At 36.8% G+C, this 26,291-nt stretch overlaps 1 protein-coding gene across 2 annotated transcripts in view; it reads right to left on the reverse strand.

The window, feature by feature from the left end:
* Positions 1-26,291, reverse strand: part of UVRAG (UV radiation resistance associated) — a 292,228-nt gene that overhangs the window by 190,686 nt on the left and 75,251 nt on the right. For both annotated transcript variants that reach the window (XM_032853034.1, XM_032853035.1), the window contains one exon: positions 15,979-16,064. In XM_032853034.1, coding sequence (XP_032708925.1) covers positions 15,979-16,064 — 86 coding nt within the window. The remainder of the gene's footprint in view (positions 1-15,978; positions 16,065-26,291) is intronic.

Raw genomic sequence — 26,291 nt, forward strand, 5'->3', positions numbered from 1 at the left:
CCTCTGCCTCTCCCATGCCTGCTAGTGCATTCTCTCTCTATCTCCCCAAAAATAAAAAAATGATATAAAAGATAAAAAAATAAACAAAAAAATAAAAAATAAACAAATAAAATAAAATAAAATCTCTGATGATATCTAGAGTGGTTGATATTTTCTACCCTGAAATTGACTGATAGAATTCCCAAATTCACATCTCTGGCACCAACTGACCCCGAAATCAAAACTGCATATCCACCTGCCTCTCAGCACCTTCCCCTTCATAACTAATACCTATCTCAAAACCTATATGCCCCAAATACATTCTCGATTCTCCATTACCCCCTTCTTCTCCTCCCAGGAATCTCACAGCATTTATTTTCAGAAATACCACTACAATTCACCCAGTTGCTCAGATTAATTATCCTTAACCCCAATTTCCCTCATACAGCCACACCAAATCCATTAGCAAGTGTGGTTAGCTCTAACTGCAAATATGTCCAGAATTCTACCACTTTTCTCAATTAACCTCAACTGCTACCAGAACAGCCTCAGTCACTCCCATCTCTTACTTGGAAACAAGTCTCTCAATGAATCTCTCTCCTGCCACTCTCCCTTCCTCCAGTCTCTTCTCCATGCCAGAGTCATTGTCTTTAAATAAAAATCAGATCACATAACTCCCTTGCTCAAAATCATCCAATATCTTCCCATCCCACTTGGGAAAAATCTAGAACTCTACACAGTCTGGTTTTTGCCAACTTTGTTCACTATGCTCAAATTAGACTAACTCCTTAGCTGTTCTTGCAATAAACCAAGCTCTCTCCCACCTCAGGGCTTTTATACCTACTAATCATGCTCTCTAGAATGTTCTTCCTACAGATACCCACACAGGTTGCTGCCTCCTCTTTCCCAAGGCTTTGCTCAAATATTTTCTTCTCAATGAGGTCTTCCCTGATCACTATCTAAAATAACTCATCCTGGGGTGTCTGGGCAGCTCAGTCAGTTGAACATCCAACTCTTGGTTTCAGCTCAGATCGTGATCTCATGGGTCCTGGGACAGAGTCCCTGTCAGGCTCCGGACTCAACAGGGAGTCTGCCTGAAGATTCTCTCCCTCTGCCCCTCCCCCACTGCCACACATGCACACACACTCTCTCTCTCTCTCTCTCTCAAATGAGTATTAAAATAATAAACTAAATCATCCTACCATCCTCATTACTCTAGATCCCCCTTAGCATTATCATTATTTTACCCACAGGAAAAGTGTACCTACATACTTATCCTATAAAATGTGGGTGCCAGCATGGGAGAAAGGATAGGAAGTTTGTCGTTCTGACTCTTTCACAATCCAACCTTATTCAAGTCAATTTCCCTTTCTGGATCTGTTTCCTCATTATCAAAAGAGGGATAACAATAACATCAATCACATAAATTTGTTTTGAGGATTAAATGAGATAAAGTATGTAAAGGCTTTACCTGACAGTACATGTTCAACAAATATGTCTATTTTACTATTATTACCCAAATAACTGCTCATCAAATTATTTCTAAGGTAGTGACTATATTCCCCAAAGCTTCACTTTTCTAAGCTAATTATCTTCTATTCCTAGGGTCCCTGGGTGGCTCAGTTGGTTAGGCATCCAACTCTTGATTTCAGCTCAGGTCATGATTTCAGGGTCATGAGATCAAGCCCTGTGTCGAGCTCTATGCTGGGCACAGAGTCTGCTTGGGATTCTCTCTACCCTTCTCCTCCTTCTGCCCCTACCCCCTACCCCAGCTCACATGCATGAACACTCTCAAAAAATAAAATAAAATATCTTCTATTCTGAACTAGTTTTCATATGACTGTTTTAAAACCCCTCATCACCCTTGACATCACCCCTGGATCTTTCTCGTCAAAGTAAACAGGGACTCAAACTAAACAGAACATTCCAAATATGATTTAGTGAACATAAAGTCCATGAAGACTTGACATGGACACTGTATTTTAATTAATGCAACATAAGACCATCTTAGCTCCTTTCTAAAAGTTGTTGATGCCATTTCTTGGCTTACACTGAGTTTTTCATAAATCTACATCCTCAGATGTTTAAATCTCCCCATAAACTGTTTAAAGCCAGTTCCACTCCAAGGTTCATATCTGACTCTGTTACTAGAATCAAGGAATCTGTGAGATGGAAAAAAATCAGTGCTACTGTGGGAAAACTCATTGTACCTCCATGATATCATGTGCTTCTTACAGAGTCAGAATTTAAGAGATGGGAGCTTGAAAACAGAGAGGGATGCCAACTAAGGAAAAACCATTGTCTAATCACTTTATGCTTACTACATCGAGTGAAAAGAAGTAAAGGGAACTATGTGGTCAAAGAATTATAGAGACACTCTTCGAAGGCAAACCTATATAGACTTTAGTTAACACTTCCAGCAAAGGAGTATGCTAAGCATACTTTAGATGGCTCTAGGAAAGGCTATTATGAAAGCCTCCATTGTGCAAGGACCACAAGACTTTAAGAAATGCCTGGCCCATGTTATAGTCAGGTTTACCACCAAAGCAATTTTATTGGAAGGGGTATGAGTACTGTTAGGCAGTTCTGAAAAAGAAACGTCACAGGGAATTCTTCCATGAGATGGAGAAATATATTAGAAAGGCCTTTGCCATTGGACATATCTGGACTCTGAAAAGATACTAGCTCAATTTTTCCAAGTTGCAGTTTGCTTCCCAGTAAAATAGAATTATAATAGTATCAAGGTGATTGTGATTATTATAAAAATATGTATGCTAAGTTTTTAGCATTTAATTGCCTTTCATGTTTCAGATACTCAGATATTATTTTCCTTCCCTACCACCTGTATAGGCACACAAAGAGATAGGATTCTGATTTATTCCTGCAATACCAACAAAATATTTAGAAATTACTAATTTCTCCATGAATCTAAGACCCCTTGGTTGCTGTATCTGTTAATCTGTCCTAGTAGAATATAAGTCTCCAAAGTAAGAATCTGGCTTCTTTTGTTAATAGAGTAGTTCCAGTCATACAGAATGAACTATTGGAATGAGGCTATTATTATTACAAAGTCCACACTCCTCAACAGATAAACATGTTGAGTTTCAGATTCTCTTCCAAGGTAAAATGTCCCACTCTGACAATAAAGTTTAGTTCCAGGGCCAGGTGATATCCTGATAAGCATAATGTATTAATTCTCCTAAAATCTCTGATAAGTTCTCTTAATAAAACAGCATGTAAAAATCCAGTTATGGGTGGGGTATGTGTTTAATGGTAACTGGTTATTTTTATTGGCAGAGACATCAGGGTGAAATCACTAAACCTTGGAAAGCTGCCTTGGAACATGCCTGGCACCAGCGTGAATGCGAAGTTACAAGGCAGCCATGTGGGGTGTGATGGTAAAGACATCATTTGCAGTGACATCTTAAACAAAGCAGTCTTAATAAAGTAGCCCTGTGAATTTAAGCCAGAATTGAAAGACAGGGGCAGGGGCAGAGAACATCTCTTAGGCAGAAGACTACTCATATACTTAGTTGCCCTCAAAGGACGCTCTTTGCCTCTTTACAGTGATTTTATACACTTCTTTAATCATTCCAACAACATTTAAAAATTAATTATTGCTCCAAGCCAGGAATTCTGAACACCGTTTTAGAGAAGGCTCATTTAATTTATCCACTATGTTCCTACTCTCTGTTGAACATTCAGTACACTAAAGAAAAGAGACTTAGCCCAGAAAAGGTCCTAAACACAATCAGATCTATCGGTTAACTCATTTAATAAACAGGAGTTAACTTACCTTACCATATGATAGTTTTCGATGACTTTCATTAGCAAATGCTTTGTCCAAAATTAAGTACTTAGATATTTTATATTAAAAGTATACTATAATCAGGAAAGAACAAATCCAAGGTTAGTGTCATCTTTGAAAAGGTGATTAAAAATCTATCATTTTAGAGGTGCCTGGGGGGCTCAGTCAGTTAAATGCCTGACACTTGATCTCAGCTCAGGTTCTGATCTGAGAGTTGTGAGTTCAAGCCCATACTGGGTACCACACTGAGGATGGAGCCTACTTAAAAAAATAAAAATAATTAAAGAATAAAAATAAAAAATTCAATCTATCACTTAAAAAGTTCCTCCCAAAGTCTATCTATTATTCAGTTATTATCCAACCAGGTTGTATTTCATCCATTGTTTATTAATTTAACCATTTTTTCATTTAACAAATACTATGAATATACTCTAATCAGGTTTGTGGTATACACTGGGAACAATATTGTAAACTAGATCTAAATCCACTAAGCTTGTGTAGTTTAAGTTCTCCACTCTTATTCTAACATTTTAAAGGAAAAAATTATCTCAAATAGTTTGTTTTAGCTCATACGGTAGAAGAATTCTTCAACATCAGAAAGCATCCTGTCCAAGAATATTTCTAAATGAAGTACTAGAGTGGTTTCTGGGCTTAATTAGAAAATGTGCCATAAATTATTAAAATGATCAAGTGAATTATAAAATAAAAATATACATGCCATTTCAGCAATAAATTTAAAAATCTAGAGGAAACAGATGGTTTCTTAGCAAAAATTAATTGACAATAATAAACCATGAAGTAGGAAAAAATGAACAGAACACATAGATTAGCAGGTATTAGAGTAAGATTTAACATTATAAAAGGCAACCAAACCAGATGATTTAACAGCTAAATTCTAACAAACATTTAAGAATTGAAAATTTCCAAAATTTTTCATGTGTTTTGGCTGCTGCTGATGCTACTACATAACATATATAGTGCTAACTATACTCAGGCACTGTACTAAGTACATCATATTAATTCATTTAATCCTCCAAACAGCCCAATAAGGTTGCCTCATTTTATAGATTAGGGTCTACAGAATGCATCATTTTACAGATTAGGGTCATAGAAAGGATGAAAAGCTTCCCAATTCATTTTTAGATCTAAGGAAAAATGGTTACCTACTCAGCCCCACTTCCCCATAAGAAACAGCTACATACTAGGAATACTATATACCAACCTCACTTACAGTAAGGAGCCAAAGAATGACCTATAACTAAGTAGTAATGCAGTATCAGGAAATCTACATACTTTATTATAATTATAAATTAAAGAAAAACATACAATGTTAATAAGCATGGAAAGGCATTGCCAAAAACTCAGCATCCATTCCTAATAAAAACATTAAATAGGAAGAATTATTTAAGATATTTTCCAAAATATTCTGAACAGCAAAATATTGGACACTTTCAGTTAAAACAACAACTGGACTAGCATGCTCACTATTCCCATTACTTTTCAACATTATTTTGCGAGTTCTAGAAGGTTTAGTGTACGTAATAAGAGTAGAAATCACTATAAACACTGCAGAAGAACAAATAAACCCATCCTTTTATTGATGATAATGAGTGTCTGCCAAGAAAACCAAGAGGGATTTCCTTAAAAAATAATAGTAATAAGAAAAATGATTTGATATAGATACTGAATAGAAGATTTTCTTAAAATTATAGCTTTTCCCTAGGAAGCAATGGAAATGGGAAATATATTTTATACAACAGTGTAAAAACTATAATATACTTAAAAACAAACTTAATGAAAAGGCACACGACCATATGTAGAAAACTGTATTATTAAAGAATCTTATTGAAGGAATAAAATAAAATTTGAACAATATGTAAGACATCCAATCATGCTTGGATGGGAATACTAATATCATAAAAACGACAGCTTCTAAAATAAAAGAAGCCAATGAATACAAAAATCCCCAGTAGAATGTCAATGAAGCTTTTTTTTTTTTTTTAAGAATAGGAACAAATAACATTAAAGTTCACACGGAAGAATAAAGTTCTGAGAATAGCCAAAAATAGTTATGAAAAACAAGAGCAGCAAGAGGTGGATTTGCCTTACTTGATAGCAGAACACATTAAAAAAAAAAAAAAACCTACCCTAATTAGATCAATCTGAAACCAGCAAAGAAATAGACAAAAATATCACAACCAAAAAGAGAATTCAGAAATGGATCCAGTATATATGAGCTTTTAATATATGACAAGGGTTAGGTATTTAAATTCAGTGGGAGAAGAAGGGTAGTGGCACAACTGGATATTCACCTGTCAAGAAAATTAAGCTACCTCACAATACATGGGATATCTACATAACCTATTTAAGAATAATTCTAAGTTGTATTAAAGATTTCATCTAAAAAAGGAAGATATAAATCTCAAAAAAATATATAAGATATATGCAGAACCAAAGTATAGGAGAGACTTCAACCAAGTCCGAGTACTCAGAAGATATATAAGAAAAGGTGGAATTATATAACAAACATAAACTTTTATGGAAAGCATTCCAAGACAAAATGTAATTTCATATATTTGGAAAAAAATACCAAGAACTCTTAAAATTTTATGAAAAAAATGCAAGCAACTCAATAAAAAAAAAACAGGTTCAGCATATGAATAAGCAAAATCACAGAAGAATACGCTAACCAACTAACAAACTCAAGAAAAGATGTTCACTGTCACTTGTAGCTCAGACTAAGCACTTACAGTGAGGCTAAGGAAATTTAATAAAAATCACCAAAAAATGATTTCCTGTTGCCAGCAGGCATTCAAGATAAGGAATAATGCCACACTTTATTTGTATTCTCTGGGAAAACAATCTAATGTCTCTTAATATTAAAAACCATATATGCCCTTTGACTCAGAAATGCCACTCTTGGGGGCTCCTGCATGGCTCAGTCTATTAAGTGTCTGACTCTTGCTTTGGGCTCAGGTCATGATCTCAGGGTGGTAGGATCAAGCCCCTTATCAGGCTTTGCACTGGGTGTGGAACCTTCTTGGGATTCTCTACTTCCCCCTCCTTTGGCCCTCCCCTTGCTCGCTCTCTCTCTAATTAATTACTTAAATCTTCTGGAAATTTAATCCATGCAAGTAAATACATCATAAATATAAAGACATGTATTTATATATAAAATTTACTGCAATATTGTGTGTAGTGGCAAAACAAACAAAAAATTCGAGCCTGAGTAAATATTAAACACTTAATCAAGACGGTAATAGTTAAAAAACATGGTACACTCCTATCATGGACTATTATGAAACCAATAAAAGAATGAACTGAAGAGATCTGTACAGGGGTGCCCAGGTGGCTCAGTCGGTTAAGCATCCAACTCTCAGTTTTGGCTCAGATCACGATCTCAGGGTCATGAAGCTGAGCCCCGTGTTGGGCTTTGTGCTCAGTGAGGCGTCTGCTTGAGATTCTCTCTCCCTCTCTCTCTGCCCCTCCTGCTCACGCGCTCTCTGTCTAAAAATAAATAAATAAATCCTTAAAAAAGAGAGAGAGATCTATACAGGGAACATTGAACAAGAAAAATAATATGTATGATGCAGAGCTCTGTGAGATTCTGTTAGAGCTAAAGGCAATAAGTGGTTTTAAGAAACTGCTCTAAAAAGTTTTTGAAAGGTTACCACATGGAAGCCAAAGAATCGATGTAATAAAATACCATATAGTATACAATAAATTTTAAAAAAGGAAAGAAAAATAGTATGTAGAGTCAGATATATAATATCCACTCCAATTTTGTAAAACAGCAATTAAACCTAACGCACATACATATATATATTTATGTGTCTATACTAAAATCTATGACATATGCATAAAGACCATGGGAAGAAAATAGAGACAGATACACATTAAATTATTAACATGGGTGAATTAGTGACTATGGATCATGTGGACATGTGTTTTGTGTTTGGGAGCTATCTTAGTTCAGCCTGCTATAATAAAATACTATGGCTGGGTGGGTCATAAACAGAAATTTATTTCTTACAGTTCTAGAGACTGGGAAGTCCAATATCAAGGTACCAGCTTGGGTGAGAGCCTGCTTCCTGGTTCACAGTCTTTTCACTATAACCTCAGGAGGTGAAGCGGCAGGGATTTCCCTAGGGCCTCTTCTATAAGGACACTAATCCCCATCCTGAGCTCAGACCCCAAAGCCCCACCTCCAAATGCCATCACACTGGAGACTGAGTTTTAACAAATGGATGAGGGGAAGAGGGATGACAAACATTCGCAAGCTGTGGCTTGTGCTTTTTTGACAGTGCAGCGGAGGAGAAGGGCTTAAGGAAGAAGAAAAATTAAAATGTAAAAAGATGGGAGAAAAAAACTGTACCTTTGAACACTACATCAAAAATTAATGGTGTACTATACAGTGGCTAACTGAACATAATAAAAAAAATTTTTTTAAACTGCTCCTAAAATAACTTCCATATTTTGTTAAAATTCTATTTTTCTAAATACATGTATGTTTAAGTGTATTTATGTGTATGTATACATATTTGTGTGTACATGGGGAGAGAATGATGAATAAGAATAAAATGTGCTCTTGCACATAAATACTGTCTTTAACCAAAACTTACAGTAAATACCAAAACTTTTTCATTTTAAATTTTGATTGAAAACCTTTCTAGAACGTACACGTGCCCCTGTTTCTGACCCAGGCTCAAATAATCACACCTTTTTATTCTACTGATGGTTTGGCATCAACGTGGCATGATGGAGAAAAGCACATACCCCAAGCCCAGCAGACCTTTATTCAAACCTGCTTTGACACCAACTTGTACTGTGGTGCTGGGCAAGTCATGTCACCTTTCTGTGCCTCAGTTTCCTCATCTGTTACACAGAGACAGACAGCATTAGCTAAAACTAACACGGTTCACTTGGTACTTCTCATTTTTTTTTTAAGATTTTTATTTACTTATTTGACAGAGAGAGATCACAAAGAGGCAGAGAGGCAGGCAGGGGTTGGGGGAGCAGGCTCCCGGGAGCCTGATGCGGTGCTCAATCCCAGGTCCCTGAGACTATGACCTGAGCAGAAGGCAGAGGCTTAACCCACTGAGCCACCCAGGCACCCAATACTTCTCATTATTAACTTCAGTTACAAAGTGCACCACGGAGATGTGCCCAGTGAAGGACTGACACCAACACAGAGAAGAGGGAATCTAGCTGTGATTTTTCACTTAGCCTGTCTCTCTTTATAGTTGGACTATTTCTCTCTGCCCTCGTTTTACATGAAGTAGTGACAGTGATAGTTTGGGCTATTTACAAGCCCAAACACATGACTTTAAAGGTAAGACAGTAGCTAACATGATTTACCACCCAATTATGCTCCAGAATCAAACAGTAAAATCATAAAACAGAGCAAACTACCAACAAGCTTTCACTTCTGTTTGTTGTCAGTTTGTCTACTTTAACAGTAATCCTCTTAATTCTCCTTCTAATTTATTAAAAATGAGCACAGAGGGGCACCTGGGTGGCTTAGTCTGTTACGCACCCAACTCTTGGTTTTGCCTCAGGTCAAGATCTCAGGGTCATGAGATCTAGCCCCAGATCGGACTCCATGCTCAGTGCAGAGCCTGCTTGAGATTCCCTCTTCCCCTCTTCGCAACTCCATTCCCGTCACCCCTCCCCACTCACAAATACATGCTCTCTCTCCCTAAAATAAATAAATATTTTTTTTTAATGAGCACACCCTCATGCTTATGAGAGCATTTTTTTTAAATGAGCACACCCCCTCATGAGACCCTAAGTAAGAGCCTAGTCGCCACTACGAATGGCAAGATATATGAGTTTTAGAATATAAATTCTGTGACATCTTTTGCTTACAGCTGCATTTTAGCCATATTCTCTACACTCGTAATTACCACAGAGAGCTCACCAGTCAGGGTTAGCCTTTGGGTTACTCTCTCTGTAACCCAAAGTTGATTATCACATCCAAAATTTATATAGACAGAGGTTATGCCCTTATATATCTCATCCCATCTGTTTTCTACACATTATCTGGAGAATAATGTATTTGATGTAAAGCATTTCCCTTTTAAAATTGAAATTTTAAAGGAGAAAGTATTTTCTATCAAAGCAGAAGGCGGGAACAGTTTACCTCCAGACAGCCAGATAAAGCTCTTCCAGAAAAATCCACATAAGGAGTAAGATTAAAAGTCACAAGGTCTTGAAATCTCACCAGATGTTATGTGGAGGACAGTGGCAGAAAGAAAAGAGGCAGCTGAAGGTTCACAGATCTGATTATACTTTCAACACTTTTTAAGTAACGGCCTAGAAATTTTTTATGACCCTCATTTTGCCAGATGCAAACCAATTAACTAGAACAACAAAATGCTAGTCCTCTGTAACCTGAAGATTAGTTCAGTCTGATCAAATCAAAAGACCATTTATTATCTGTTTAATATATATGATATGCACTGTGATAGGATTACTACAGAGACCAATAAACAAAGACTCTTGCTAAAGGAGCCCTCAGTTTGGGGGCGCTGAGAGGACAGAGAATCAGACAATGAAGAGTTAATTACAACACAGTATGTACTCAATTTAATACTAGCTATTAATTGCACAGGCAGTGGTAGGAGGACTTAATAAGGACACTAGTCCCTATAGAGTGTTCAGAACAATGTCCTTTGAATATCACATTAAGAGTGTTTGCTTCATCCTGTATGTGATGGCTCAAAGACTGTAGGCCCAACGAGTGACAACACAGATATATTTTTTTAAAGGTTACTCTGGCAGCAGTGCAGCAGATAAAATGTACCAAAGCAATATAAAAGATCAGAAGGCAGTAAAATATACTGGTTAAGAATACAGGCTTAGGGGGCGCCTGGGTGGCTCAGTGGGTTAAGCCGCTGCCTTTGGCTCAGGTCATGATCTCAGAGTCCTGGGATCGAGTCCCGCATCGGGCTCTCTGCTCAGCAGGGAACCTGCTTCTCTCTCTCTCTCTCTCTCTCTCTGCCTGCCTCTCTGTCTACTTGTGATCTCTCTCTGTCAAATCAATAAATAAAATCTTTAAAAAAAAAAAAGAATACAGGCTTAGGAGCTAGACTTTCTGGACTTGAATACAGGCTAAGAGGAACTACTTGTGAGACCTCGTCTAAGCTACTTAATTACTCTGTGCCTCAACTTCCTCATCTGTAAATAGGATAGAAACAGCTGCTGTGAAAACTAGAAGAACTAATGTAAAGCAGTAAGAAAAGCTCCTGGCACAAAGTAATTGCTCAATAAACAATAGTTATCAATTACATGAAGGAAAAACTGGTAGTAGGGAGACTAGTTAGGAGGTCAAGAAATAGTCGCAGAAAATAGAGATGAGAACAAAGAAGGGTATGTTCACTTAGGTGCTTGAAAAGATGACATATAGGACATGAGACATACAGGGAAAAGAAAAGGAAGAGGAGAATAACACTAATGAATCTAACTCAGGACATGTTAGGGATAAGATTCCTACAGAACATGAAAGTATTAATGTCTAACAGTCACTGGAAAATACAGATCAGAAATCCAAAAGAAGGGAAGGAACTAGACATATAGGTTTGAGAGTTACTAACATGTGGCTGTGTTGGGTGAAGCTGTAGTAATGGAAGAGAGTACTCAGGGAGAAAGAGTAAAGCAGAAGGGTTGTAGGATCTAGTCTACAGGACGTGGGGCTCCAGGATCACAACAGCATCCATGGGAATTCCAATATAACCATCAACTGTGAGGAAGATAGAGAGGAAAAAATATAGTCATAGGAAATAATCCCTTTCTTCAAGAAGTTTTCAATGTCATTAGGGAGAAAAGACATACACCCATTAAATAATTTTATCATGATTGCTCAGGATTAATAGAAGTAAGGCTAAAAGCAGAGGTGGTAGTCTAGAATGGCAAGAAAAGAAAAAGAAATTAAGCCGGAAATTGAAAAAACTAATGCTAACATAAAAAAAAGAAACACGAATTCTACGATGGGGGAAGGAAAGGAGCAAACAAAAACTATTATGTACTGAATGTCTACCATATGCCAGTAGCTGTCCTAGGATCCTTCAAATATTTTACCTTACTTCTCAAAACACCCCTCTGAGATAAATATAATAGCTATTTCACAAAAGTAGTTTAAGCCATACAAAGTAATCTGCCCAAAGTCTTACAACCAGTTACGGACATAGGATATGACAGTGTTAGGACTGGAACCTAGGTGGAGGGCCCATGATTCTCCACCATATTTCCAATTCTTCAATGTGGCAAAAGTAGGACATGTCAAGAAGGGGAAAGGAGCAATAAAAACTGCCCTAGAAGAAAACCTGAATTATTCTCACTTAATCTCACTATAGCATATTTAGTATGAAAGGGGGAAAAAATGACCTTTTAAAAATCAAAAGTAATCTTTCAATCTCAGAGAACAGACAGGATTACAGATGTTTCCTGCTTCCAGCTCCATCCCACTGATAGCACACAGTCCCCACAGTTAGAAATCTAAATTGCACACCCGACCATGTCACTCCTCTTTCTAAGCTTTCAATAACTCTGTATCACCAATAGGATTAAATAAAATCATCAGAACCAAAAGGAGAAAGTTATCTAATAAGCCTTGAAACTCCTTAACCTAGAAGGAATAAAAGAGAAAAAAAAAGTTAACTAAAAATAAATTCCCACTTGTAATTTATAACCCAACTTTTCTCACTTTAAAACCATAAAATAAATGAAATTTCAAGTGCCAGTTAAGGAGCAACATTGACACCTTGTGGTGAACATCCTAATTCAAGGGTAATGAGTCAAATGTAAGGAGTAAAGTGGTTCCTAATTAAATGTCTGCTTACAGAAAACTAACTCTTAACCCAGGAATTTCCAAGGGTTAAAGAAGCAAAATGTAATTACCACTGCATACACTGAATGTAAATTTGGAAAGACCTGCTATTACTTTGGTAAAACTGAAATCAGCCTACATTCTTTTAACTACCGGCAGAAAAATCTGAATAAAACCTCAGGTCACTGTTTTCTTAAAAATGGTAAACAACATATCCATCTGAAGGGGGGTCTAATGCTTTGGTCGTAGGTGTTGCAAAATCCCTGCTTTAGTCAAGATTTCTTTTTTTTTTTTTTTAAGATTTTATTTATTTGACAGAGAGAGATCACAAGTAGGCAGAGAGGCAGGCAGAGAGAGAGAGGGGAGGAAACAGGCTCCCTGCAGAGCAGAGAGCCCGATGCGGGGCCCGATCCCAGGACCCTGGGATCATGACCTGAACCGAAGGCAGAGGCTTTAACCCACTGAGCCACCCAGGTGCCCCTTAGTCAAGATTTCTTATTTTTTCTGTAACATTCACATTATAAAAAGTGGAAGGAAATATGCATCCTAGTGGCACAATAACACAGTGAAAGTTACTAACTAGAATATACTTTCAAAAAACAGACTCAAGAAACTAAGATTCTAGTCCTGATTTCAAATGGCACTGAGAATTTTGTGAAGTTAAGTGATATTAAAGAATTCAGACTTTATGTTTTCACATAAAATTACAGATCAAGAAGTAACAATTTCACACACCAAAAAAAGCATCAAGGAAAGAAAAGGTATATATATATATATATATATATATATATTTTTTTTTTTTTAAAGATTTTATTTATTTATTTGACAGACAGAGATCACAAGTAGGCAGAGAGGCAGGCAGAGAGATAGGAGGAAGCAGGCTCCCTACTGAGCAGAGAGCCCGATGTGGGGCTCGATCCCGGGACCCTGGTATCATGACCTGAGTTGAAGGCAGAGGCTTTAACCCACTGAGCCACCCAGGCGCCCCAGAAAAGGTATATTTTTAAAAATTACTCCCATCTAGGTACAATGTTACCTGAATTAAAGAAGGGAAAATGAATGAAATTGATCAGCACAAAATTAAGTTTACCAGCAAACATAAACCATGCCAAGAACTGTGAGGTAAGAAGAGCTTTTGATTTAGCAAACAGATAGATGGTGGTTACTCCTTACTAATGTCTAAGAGAATTATCAAAGGAAGTTCCATGTTACTCATTAATGTTGATGACTACAGTATTAAGTTTCTAGTTCCAGAGTAACTCTCTGGGCTCTGGTAAATTGGTTGGTAAATGAACACTTGATCTGTTTCAAAAGAGTACATCTATGTTACCAGCTATAAATGATACACGCAATGCTAATGATAAGGCCACTGCTAATAAATAAGGGAAATCAAACTGCTAACACACCTGAGGAATCTGGAAAGCACCCTAGAAATGAGACCCCCCAAGAGACATATCATTGCAAGAATCAATGTTAAATAATTGAGCACTAACTACCAAATTCCCCCAATGATTTTGCACTTATGAAAGGCTCTGTGATTTTCAGAAATTTTCTCTGTCATTATGCTATGTGTACCTTATAACTACCTTGTAACCACCAATCTAGGAAGGTAAGTGAGACTCTGAAAAGGATCTGCAAAACCTGCTTGCGGGAAAACTTCACATCGACCTCCAGTCTGGCTCTTACTCGCTGTGTACTCTCAGATAAATCCTGTAATGCCTCTTGGCCTCAGCTTCTACACTGAAGACAAAGGCTGATCCCTGATGTCGAAACACAAAAAACTTCAAAGAGTATAAGACAGTAAATATGGAAATGCTCATAAGTTACACAAACTTAAAATATTACTGCCTCTACCTTTTGGAAGAATCAGAAACGTTAAATGAATTCTGATAAACCAGGGACAACTGAAGTCAGGGTCAAGTTAACCAAAGCATTCTCAATTGTACCACATTGTTTCCCAAGACCCTACAGCACTTCTTCAGTCCTTATTTTCCTGTCTCATCACAGAGCACTCAACACTGCTTGAATCTCTATTCCTTTAGATTTTATGATGCAATTTTCCCCCAGTTCTCCTCTTTTCACTGACTTCATATTTCCTTTTCTTTTGATTCTACTGATTTCGCTAATAAGATCACATCATCTCACACTCGGACAGTATCTTTAAAATAGTGAAATCCATACCCTCATTTCATGAGGAAAACAGGTCAAGAAATAATTAGTTTCAAACTATTTCTGTACATTCCTCTTTGCAATATTTAAAACTCAATGTAGTCTCAAACTGAATAGAGTCAAAAATACGAGTTATATATTTTGACACCTCCTGCTTTTTCTCTCCACCATCCAATTACTAAATCCTGTGCGTTCTCTTACATATCCAAAAAAGTCAAAGTGAAAGTACGAATCAGATAAGAATCAAAAGTCATCAAATGTCTGTGGTTACTTTAGTTGAAATGATTGTCTCTTAAGAGCAATTTACACAGGTCATGTGACCAAACTTTATCATTAAGTATAATAAGATTCAAGATTTGCAAAGAAAAGGTCCACTTCATAATGTTTATAAAATAAACAATCATCCAATTGGACAAGAGTCCAACCATCCTTCTAGACTCTTCCTCTAGTAGATATATTGAAGTTGTCTAATGGTCTGAAATTTATGATGTGTTATGTAAACATTAGAAAAATACTGCCAAAATCAAATTTCAATGAACCATCTGTCTGAGTAGGGTGAACACAGGCTGAGTGTCACTGTTACCTTTGTTTTGAATTGCATTTATTTTGGTTGCCTGTCTCCTGGGAAAATGTCCTTGATGATCTACCACATCGAAAATTAAAAACAAATTTAGAAATGTTTCAAAATTAAGCCCAGACATTATGAAAATACAGAGTTAAGGCAGTTAGTTAAGCCTCTGAGCATGAGATTCATGCAAAGCTCCTTTGCCTTGCCAAACATGATTCTTTTAAGATGAACAGCAGGTCAAAACTCTAAGCCATGTCTGGGGCTATTGGAGGGCTTTTCTAGTAATGCTGTAGTTGTTAAGATTTTGATAAGCCTAAATTCTGTAACTCTGGTTGCTGCTCTTTATAGTACAGAAAACCAGAAACAGCTCATGTTCCTGTTTTAAGATCATTGGCTTCCAATCATTCTCTCCCACTGTCCAGAGAAAGGAAATGGCGTTCCAAAGGCTTTGTGAAAGAGATAAAGTTAAATCACTGTAGCTACAAAATTTATGAAGCTCTCACTAAAAAATGTTAAGCCTGAATAACAGCTTCTAAAGCTCCCATACATTTTCTTACACAGAAATGTCACAAACTCAAAATGAGGAAGATTCTTTAGAAAATGCAGGAGGTCTAAGAAGTTTCTTACCGCAGCAAAGAGAAGACATCATAGGAATTGCGAACACAGTTCTGATCCACCTGAAGAAGAATATTCTTCTGAGCATTTGAATAACCCTGAAAGACATTAATTGACAAATTAATGAAAGTAAAACAGAATGTGTAAAAATTAATCTTACTGTTTGTCTTCTGAAAATTATTATTTAGCTTCAGTAAATTCAAATCATTAAGGGATTCCAAAAAGTAAAATTTCCATATAACTGAAGTTTAACCTTTTAAGTATTAAGTGTATTTAAAATAAGTATCTTCTAGTATTTTCATAGAGAAACCCTGTTTTACATTATAAATTGTAGTGAACTTCCTGGGGAAGCCCCAGAAGGCTTTTTAACATATGATGTGACTGAAGATGAGTATTAAAAATAATATTTCAAGGGGCACCTAGGTGGCTCAGTCAGTTAAGTGTCCAACTCTTGATTTTGGCTCAGGACATGATCTCAGGGTCCTGAGATCGAGCACCACATCAAGCTCTTCACTCAGCAGGTAGTCTGACTGAGATTCTCTCTCTCCCTCTGCCCCCCACCACTTGCTCCCTCCTTTTGTCTAATAAATAAGTAAGTTCCTTAAAAAAAACAATATTTCAAGCATGTATAGCCATCATATATAATGTTTTTATGGGGAAAGGCATTCCAAGTTCTAATTAGTAATACCAGAAGTAAATATTTCTATCAGTGAAATAAAGGTGGGAGGAGCACCAGAAAGAAAACAGCAAAATTCCCTACGAAGAAAAGAACAGGTATCTGTCATTTAAGAAATGCAAAATAAACAGTAGTCAAGAAAAAGGACTCTAGACCCAGACCACGTGGATTATAATTTAAGCCCTTAATACACCAGCTCTGTGATCTTGAGCAAGGCACCTTAATTCTTTTAGTTTAATTCTGGTTTGTTTTTTCATCTAGAACACAGAGACGATAACATTATCTACCTCACCAATTGCTGTGGGAATTAAAAGAGTTATTACTTATAAAGCGAAAAGTATGAAATAAGTACTATATAAACGTTTGATACCATACTAATAAAAGCATTTTTTATGAATTACATTGCCACAGACATTAAAAGGTTATTAGGAGAATATGCACAACTTTATAGTAACATATTTGACAGCTTAGATGCATCAGACACCCTCCTTGAAAAAATCCAACATGCCAAAATTGAAATAAAATGTCTGAATAATCCTATATCTATTTAAGTGAATAAATAATTGAAAAGCTTCCCACAAAACAGTGTAGGTCCAGATGGTTTCACTGATAAATTCTATCAAACATTTAAGAAATAACATCAATTTAACACAAAAATAAAATAGAGGAAAAGAACAATTTCCAACTCATAAGATCAATGTTACTAATGTTAAAACTTGACAAAGATATCACACACATACACACACACCCACACACCCCCAATATCTCTCATGAACACAGATAAGGCAATCCTTACCAAAACATTAGTAAAGTGAACTAGTAATACATTATAAAGATAAAACAGTAACACATCATAATTGTCTGAATTTAGTCTAAGAATAAAATACTGGCTTAACGTTTAAAAATCAATCAATTAGAAAAATACATAATATAATCATAAATCTATCTTGCAGGCACACAATTATAAAGATATAATGTGACAATAACATAGAAGTAGAGGTACAGAGCTATACAGAAGAATAGTTTTTGTATAATATTAAAATTAAGTTGGTATTAATTTAAACTGTATGATTATAAATTAAGATGCTGATTGTAATCCCGAGGGCAACCACTAAGAATTAACTAAACGATACATTGTAATGTATGTATGAGAAATGACAAAGAAATCAAAATATCACGAGAAAACATATAGCACAAAAGAAGGTAGTAATGGAGGAATAAAGAAAAAAAAAAGATATAAGAAACAAACAAAAAAATAGCAGAAGTCCTTCTGTCTCTGTAATTAATTAAGTGTAAATGGATTAAACACTTCAATTAAAAGGCAGAGATCGGCTACACAGATTTCATTTTAATGCTATCTACAAGAGTTGTGCTTTAGAAACAAAAACACAAATAAGCTGAAATTGAAAGGACAGAAAGATATTCCATGTAAGCAGCAAACAAAAGAGAGCTGGAGTGGCTATACTAATATCAGACAAATAGACTTTAAGACAAAAAACATTACAAGAGACAAAGAAGGACATTGTATAATATAAAGGGTTATAAACATATATGCACCTAATGACATGTAATAAAATACATGAATCAAAAACTGATAAAACTGGGGCGCCTGGGTTAAGCCTCTGCCTTTGGCTCAGGTCATGATCTCAGGGTCCTGGGACTGAACCCCACATCAGGCTCACTGCTCAGCAGGGAGCCTGCTTCCTCCCCTTTTTCTCTGCCTGTCTCTCTGCCTACTTGTGATCTCTGTCAAATAAATAAATAAAATTTTTTAAAAAATGATAAAACTAATGTGGGAAATAGCTAGAGATGTCAACTCCCACCTAACAATGGAAAGCACAGATAAAAGAAAAGAAAGCACCATATAAAAGATAAACAAGGAATATAAGACATGAATAATACTACAAATCAACTAGACCTACTAGACGTATATAGAATGTTCCACCTAACACAACATATATACATTCTTCTCAGTGCATATGGAACATCCTCCAAGCTGGACCATATGTTCAACCGCCAAACAAGTCTCAATAAATTATTAAAAGTTGAAATCATACAAAGTATCTTATTTGACTGTAATGGAATGAAACTAGAAATCAGTAACAGAAGGAAATTTGGAAAATCCACAAACTACAAAGTGAACAACACACTCTTAAACAAGCAGTGAGTCAAAGAACAAATCACAAGGAAAATTAAATACTTTGAGGTGAATAAAAATGAAAGTACAGGGACGCCTGGTGGCTCAGTCAGTTAAGCGTCTGCTCAGGTCATGGCTTAGGTCATGACCCCAGAGATCTTAGATCGAGTCCCACAGTGGGCTCCTTGCTCAGTGGGGAGCCTGCTTCTCCCCATGCCTCCCCCTCCCCTTGCTTGTGCTCTTTCTCTCTCACTCTGACAAATGAATAAATAACATCTTTATTAAAAAATGAAAGTACAACATATTTAAAAATACGTGATATAGTGAAAAAGTGCTAAGGGAAATTTACAGCTGTAAGCATCTACATTAAAAAAGAAGTAATAAAGAGTTCAAATTAATAACCTAAACATCCACCTTTAGGAACTAGAAAAAGAACAAACTAAGCCCAAAATAAGGGAATAATTAATAAATATTAGAACTAAGATCCAGGAAATAAAGAATACAAAAACAATAGAGAATATCAACAAACCAAAAGTTAGTTCTTTAAAAAGATCAACAACTCAAGCTTAGACTAAGAAAAAAAGTGAGAGAAGACACAAATCATTAAAATCAGGAATAAAAATGGGAACATTACTACTAACCTTACAGAAATAAAAAGTGTTGTAAAACACCTGTAGTGTGTGTGCCAATAAATCAGATAATCTAGATAAAACAGATAATCAGATAATCTAGATAAAACAGAAATTCCTGGAAACACAAAAACTCCCCAAAATGACTCAAGAAGAAATAGAAAATTTGAAAGACCTACAAGAAGTTGTTGAGACAAGTCAAGTCATTACTTAGCTAAACTACTTCCTGATACCACTGCCTCAGCATCCATTTTGTTTGGACAAGGGGCCTGCAAGGACCGTAAACTAACTAGAGCTCTCAGGGAAGCACATGTCCTAAACAGGACGCCACAGAGACACAAGCACTGTAAGTCTGTTTACAAGAACTCATGATGGGACTTGTGATCAATGGTCTCTCCCGGTTCCCAGTGCCTGTATGATGCATTAAGCACCCTTAGATAAAAGCCCTGGTGGAGCTTACCATAACCCTACTCTTTTGGTTTGAACTGACAAATCTACCTATAGCCCAGAATCTCCAAAACACTCCACTCATAGACCTAATAAAGGCACTGTACTCCAGGTCCTACCTCTCTCTACAACTGCCTTGATCTCCCTCTCTGAGGTCCCTTAAATGCATGCCCTTATAATTCCTCTAGGACCTGTAAGTAAAAAACTTTTCTATTTCAATTTCTCTTGTGGTCTATTGCCTAACCATGGCTCACCAACCAGCATTCTGTGCTCCATTTAATAAATGTTAATTTAATAAAGTCATAGCACAAGAAGCTGAAATAAGTAATCATAAAACTCCCAGCAAAGAAAAGCCCAGAGCCATATGATCTGGTGAATTCTACCAATCATTTAAAGAAAAAAGAGCACCAACCCTTCTCAAAGTCTTCTCAAAAAAAAAAAAGGAAAGAGGAGGAAATCCTTCTTACCTCATTCCATGATGCCAACATTACCCTGATACCAAAGCCAGACAGTAACATCACATGAAAATTATAGACCACTATCCCTTATGAATATATATATGCAAAAGTCCTCAACAGGGGCGCCTGGGTGGCTCAGTGGGTTAAAGCCTCTGCCTTCGGCTCAGGTCATGATCTCAGGGTCCTGGGATCGAGCCCCGCATCGGGCTCTCTGCTCTGCAGGGAGTCTGCTTCCCTCTCTCTCTTCCTGCCTCTCTGTCTACTTGTGATCTCTGTCTGTCAAATAAATAAATAAAATCTTTTAAAAAAAAAAAAAAGTCCTCAACAAAGTACTAGCAAAGCTAATCCAGCCACATATTAAAAAACGTAAACCACTGGCCAACAATTCCACTTCCTGGTATAGACCCAAAAGAACTGAAAGCAAAGACTCAGAAAGACATTTGACATCCATGTTCAGAGGAGCATTATTCACAACAGTCAAGGGGCAGAAGCAACTCAGTGTCTACCAACAGATGAACAGACAAAACATGCTTTATTCATACAATAAAATATCATTTAGCCTTAAAAAGGAAACGAAATTCTGCCATAATACAGATGACCCTTGAGGTGATTTATGTTTTAAGTAAAATAAGTTAATGTATCTGACTTATTTTAAGTTGGCCACTATTTAAAAAAAAAAAAAAAAAAGTTCAGCAATTCCTCATATAGTCAAACACAGAATTAGCCTTATGACCCAGCCAATCCACTCCTAGGCACATACAGTGTGCATACTGTATGATTCCATTCACATAATATACCTAGAGCAGAAAATCTGTAGAAACAGAAAGTAGGAGGGCAAGTGCCAGGGGCTTGGGAGAGGGGGATACAGGGAGTTAGTGCTTACTGGGTAGTTTTTCAGTTTTACAAAATAAAAAAAGTTCTGGAGACAGATGGTAGTGATAGCTGCACAGCAATGTGAACATACTGAATGCCACTAAACTGTACACTTAAAATGGTTAAGATGGTAAATTTTGTTATTATGGATATCCCACCACAATTTAAAAGTAATTTTTAAAAAAGGATTATATACTAGGAACAGTGGGATTTATCTAAGGTACATAAGGGTGGTTCAATAAATGAAATTCCATATAATACACCAGTTAGAAAGACTCACACTTCCCGATTTCAAAGACGCAGTACGAAGCAACAGTATAGGGTGGTACTGGCATGAAGGTAGATCCACAGATCAATGGAACAGAACCGGTAATCCACAAATAAACTCACACACCTGCAATCAACTGATTTTAGACAAAGGTACCAAGACTACTCACCAGAAATATAATAGTCTTGTCAACAAATGATGCTGAAACAACTAGATAGCCATAGGCAAAAAGAATGACTTGGATCCATCCCTATACCATATATAAAAATTACCTCAAAATAGACCAAAGGCCTACCTGTAAGAGCTAAAACTATAAAACTATTTAAAGAAAGCATAGGGGTACACCCATATAACCTCAGATTTGCCAATGGCTTCTTAGGTATGACACCAAAAGCATGAGTAACAAATACAATAATAAACTTGACTTCATCAAAATTAAAAACTTTGTGCATCAAAGGATACTATAAGAAAGTGAAAAAACAATGCACAAAATGGGAGAATATATTTGCAAATCATATAACTGATAAAGGTTTCACATCTAAAATATATAAAGAACTCTAACAACTCAACAATAAAATGACAAACAACCCACTTAAAAAATGGGCAAAGGACTCAGAGACATTTCTCTGGGTTGCTCAGTGGGTTAAGCCTCTGCCTTCAGCTCAAGTCATGATCTCAGGGTCTTGGAATCGAGCCCCGCATCAGGCTCTCTGCTCAGTAGGGAGCCTGCTTCCCCCTCTCTCTCCGTCTGCCTCTCTGCCTACTTGTGATCTCTCTCTCTGTCAGATAAATAAATAAAATCTTAAAAATAAAAAGGTGAGTCAAAACCACAATAAGATACTAATTCATACCCACTAAGATAAGCAAAAACAAACAAACCAACAAATAAACAAGCAAAATTTTTTAAAAATTTTAATTAATCTCTACACCCAAAGTAGGCATTGCACCCCAAGATCAAGAGTCACATGTTCTACTGAATGAGCGAGCCAAGCACCCCAAAATTTAAAAAAAAAATCCATGGAAAGTAAGTGTTCGCAAGAATGTAGAGAAATTAGAACCCTCCTATAATGTCACTGGGAATGTAAAACACTGGGCACCGTTTAAAAAAAAAAAAAAAAGCTTGGCAATTCCTCAAAAAGTCAAACACAGAATTACCATATGACCTAGCCAATCCATTCCTAGACATATACCTAAAGGAAATGAAAACAGGTCCTCAAACAGATACTTGTATACAAATCCTCATACCAACACTATTCACAATAGCCAAAAGGTAGAAACAACCCCAATATCCATCAATGGATTAACCGTTAAACAAAATGATATCAAGACAATGGGTATTTCTTAGCCATAGAAAGGAAAGAAGTATTAACACGTGCTACACATGGATGGACCTCAAAAACATCAGGCTAACTGAATGTAGACAGACACACTTTTTTCTATTGAAAAATCATCCATACCCACTAACATACAACTAAAAGCAATACATCATAGCAAGAATTCAAATGAAAGCCAGGATCCTCGGTATTAATCCACTCTGCCTGCCATGGAAGTGAGGAAAACAATTTAACTCTCCTCTAGAATTCAGTTTCTTTAACTATAAAATGAGATGCAACTACTAGTAATAAAAACAATTTTCAAAAAATGACAGGAATACACATAAGAGTAACATTTATAAGCGTTTACAGTACACCAGGCAGTGTTGTTTTCCAAGTTAATATTACAATTTAAATGTTCATATGCTAAGGGTTAATATATTTTTCACACAACCCTGTGAAACAGGGACTATTATTATCCCCACTTTAAAGGTGAGGAAACTGAGACGCAAGGAGGATTAAGTAGAAGAGCCATGCAGTCTGGCTCCACAGCCCATTTTCTTAATGACCATGCTATACTTGATCTCTGAGACCTTTCCAGTTCTAAAATTCTGGGTCCATGTACATTTAAGGCAACTTAAGAACATTATTAAACCCTTCTGCCTCAGCCACCACTTAGCAATTAACATTCTTAAAATATGCTAAGAGCCTTGTTCTGAATGACATCTAACTTCACCACATGTGTGATCCTGACAGACCTCTGATGAAGGATTATAATGGAAAGAAATGGCTCATTTGTATCTGGTTATCTGTGTGAGATACTGCCAAGTGCCAAAGAGCCCAGAGGAGATTTACATGTCACTCAAAATTCTTCTGAAGCCAGCCCTAACAATGCTTTTTCAAGGAAGGGACAGGCACCAGTCTGGGTGAGTGCCTACTACATTGTTCAAGAAAACAAATGATTAATGTCACATACCCAGTGAGCAGGAGTAATTCCAGGCAGATGACCAGGTGTGTTTCTAGATCAGTGGTCAACAAACTTTGTCAATGGCCAGATAGTAAATGTTCCAGGCTTTGTAAGCTGCATGTCATCTCTGTGGCATATTCTTTGTTTTCTCCTTCAAATTTTTCACAAATGTAAAAACAATTCTTAGCTGTTGGGCCATACAAAACCATGTGCTAGACTACAGTTTGCTTACCCCTGTAGTAGACCATTGGATAAAGTCACCTTTTGAACTATATTATGGTACATTTTTGAGAGTTTTTGGCTGCTACAACAGTCACAAAACCATACTTAAGTTCCCTAGAATTCTAAGTTACACTAAAATAATCCAGCTGACAGAATAAATGATGATGAAGCAAAGAGTGTAATATACATACTTATTTATTTCAGTGTTTATTGAATGCCTAATACACACAGGGTGTCAAGCACATGCTACCATCCTTATGAAAGTATACAACCCAGGACACTATGATGTATATAACCCAGTTACGTTTCCAAGTGAAGTAAAACCTGTAAAGGTGCCATAGGATAGGTTAAAAAGGAAATAGCTACAGGGGTTCTGATGTAGTAAGGATTCCATCTAGTAGGAGCAGGAACATCAAAGGCTGCAGGGGTGGCAGTAATTGAAACAGATTAAGAAGTATTAAAAAGCTGAATGGCAGTGAAGGAAAGTCCCACACAGTCTGAACACCTTTAGCCAAAGCATGACAGTGGGAAAACACAAGTTGCATTCCAAGAAAATTAAGTCGTGGTCCAATTTGTTCAGCTTCAATGACATGGAAATTACTTGGAACCCTGGAGAGGAAAACAGTGGGAAACAGGGTTAAGTCAGCTGGGAGGGCCAGAGTAGAGAAAGCCTTGAATGGCATGCTAAAAAGTGGATCTTTTTAGCTCTCTAGGCAGTAAGGAGACATGAAAGGTATCTGACAATATAGCATTATGATCAGAGGTGCGTTTAAGGAAAGTTACCCCAGTAATGACAAATATGATGCATTAGAGAAGGCAGAATGTCCCAACACCAGTTAGCAGGCTATGCTAAAAATCCACAGGCACTAGAGATAATAATAATAATAATGATAATCAAACACTAAAAGAGAAAAGATAAAAGCACAGCTAGAACTACAAGTACTTACTGTACATATCACTGACTGAATTTAGGCTGATGGAGAGAAGGAGAGCACATCAGAGATTCAGACACAACTAGCAGAAAACAAGAAGTCACTCAATAAAGCTTTTAAGCAAAGGAATAAAAAATGGAAGTCTGTCTTAGGAAGATGAATCAGGCAGTAGTGAATAAGACAGAGTGGATACAAAGAGACTAGAGTCCATAAGCCCACCAGAAAACTACAACAGTAACCTATCTTTACGGGGGTGCCGGTCTGAGCTTGGATCATGCATGGCAACGGAGATGGAAAAGTCGCCACGGATAGGAATTATTTCAAAGGCCTCAAAGGAGGCTAGTGGCCAACTATATAGAGTAGATAAAAGAAAGAACTCAATCAAATCTAACTGCAATACTTGGGGCCCAAATAAATGGGAAAATAGTTAAGAAAGAAGTGTGAAAATGGAAAGGAAATAAAGCCTGGAGAGAAAAATGAAGAGTTCCATTTAAAGTATAACAATCTGCAAATGACAGGTTTCGATGAAGAAATGGCCAGAAACTATTTAATCCTAGAGAACTAGAATTTTGAGTAACAAGCCATCCAGTTGATAACCAGCTATCCCATTAGGTATCCCATTAGAATTCTTAATGATCTGCTGCTACAGAAGCTTTACTCATTCATTCAACAAGTATTTATTGTATTACTACTATATGCCAGGCACAGTGTTAAGCACCAGGAATAAATTAGTAATGAAGGCAGACAGACCCTGTCCCTGCCCTTATGTAGCTTACAGTCTACAGAGAGATGAGCAAATGGACAATCAGAATACAATCAGGTAAGTGTCAATGATGAGGAAAATGAAGGTGCCATGGAGCATGTAAGAGGGGTATCCAAACCAGAGTTAGGGGTATATCACAGAAAGCCTTTCTACAGAAAGGAGATCTAAGCTATGGGTGGGGTGCTTAGAAATCAGGAACCAGATCACTCAGTAAGACCTTATAAGCCAGTAATTACTCTGAAATGATTCAAATAGAAGAGGGAGATGACCAGCATTTGGAAAGATAAATCTGGCTATACACTCCAAAAAGCAGGAAAGAAGTAGATAATTAAGCAGACACCATCAAGTAGTCATTCAAAAAATAGGGAGGTGTCCAAGCTAACTCCCCTGTTCTGACTTTCTGACTTGAGACAATACATGGATAGTAGTACCATTCACTAAACTAAGGAATACAACAGGAAGAAGTTTTTCAAGATGGAGAGGGGACTTGGGCTCAGTTTGGGTCATGTAAAGTGTGTGTTTTTGAAACATCCAAGCAATTTAACGCAGTCTGAATATATGGAAACAGAGACCGGAGATGTAGACTTGGGAGGGATCTGAATGCAAATATAACACGTTCATGAGAAGAGAAAAGGCCCAG

Source organism: Lontra canadensis, unplaced genomic scaffold, assembly GCF_010015895.1.
Source record: "Lontra canadensis isolate GAN:19392208 unplaced genomic scaffold, GSC_riverotter_1.0 scaffold7, whole genome shotgun sequence".
NCBI classification, from domain to species: domain Eukaryota; kingdom Metazoa; phylum Chordata; class Mammalia; order Carnivora; family Mustelidae; genus Lontra; species Lontra canadensis.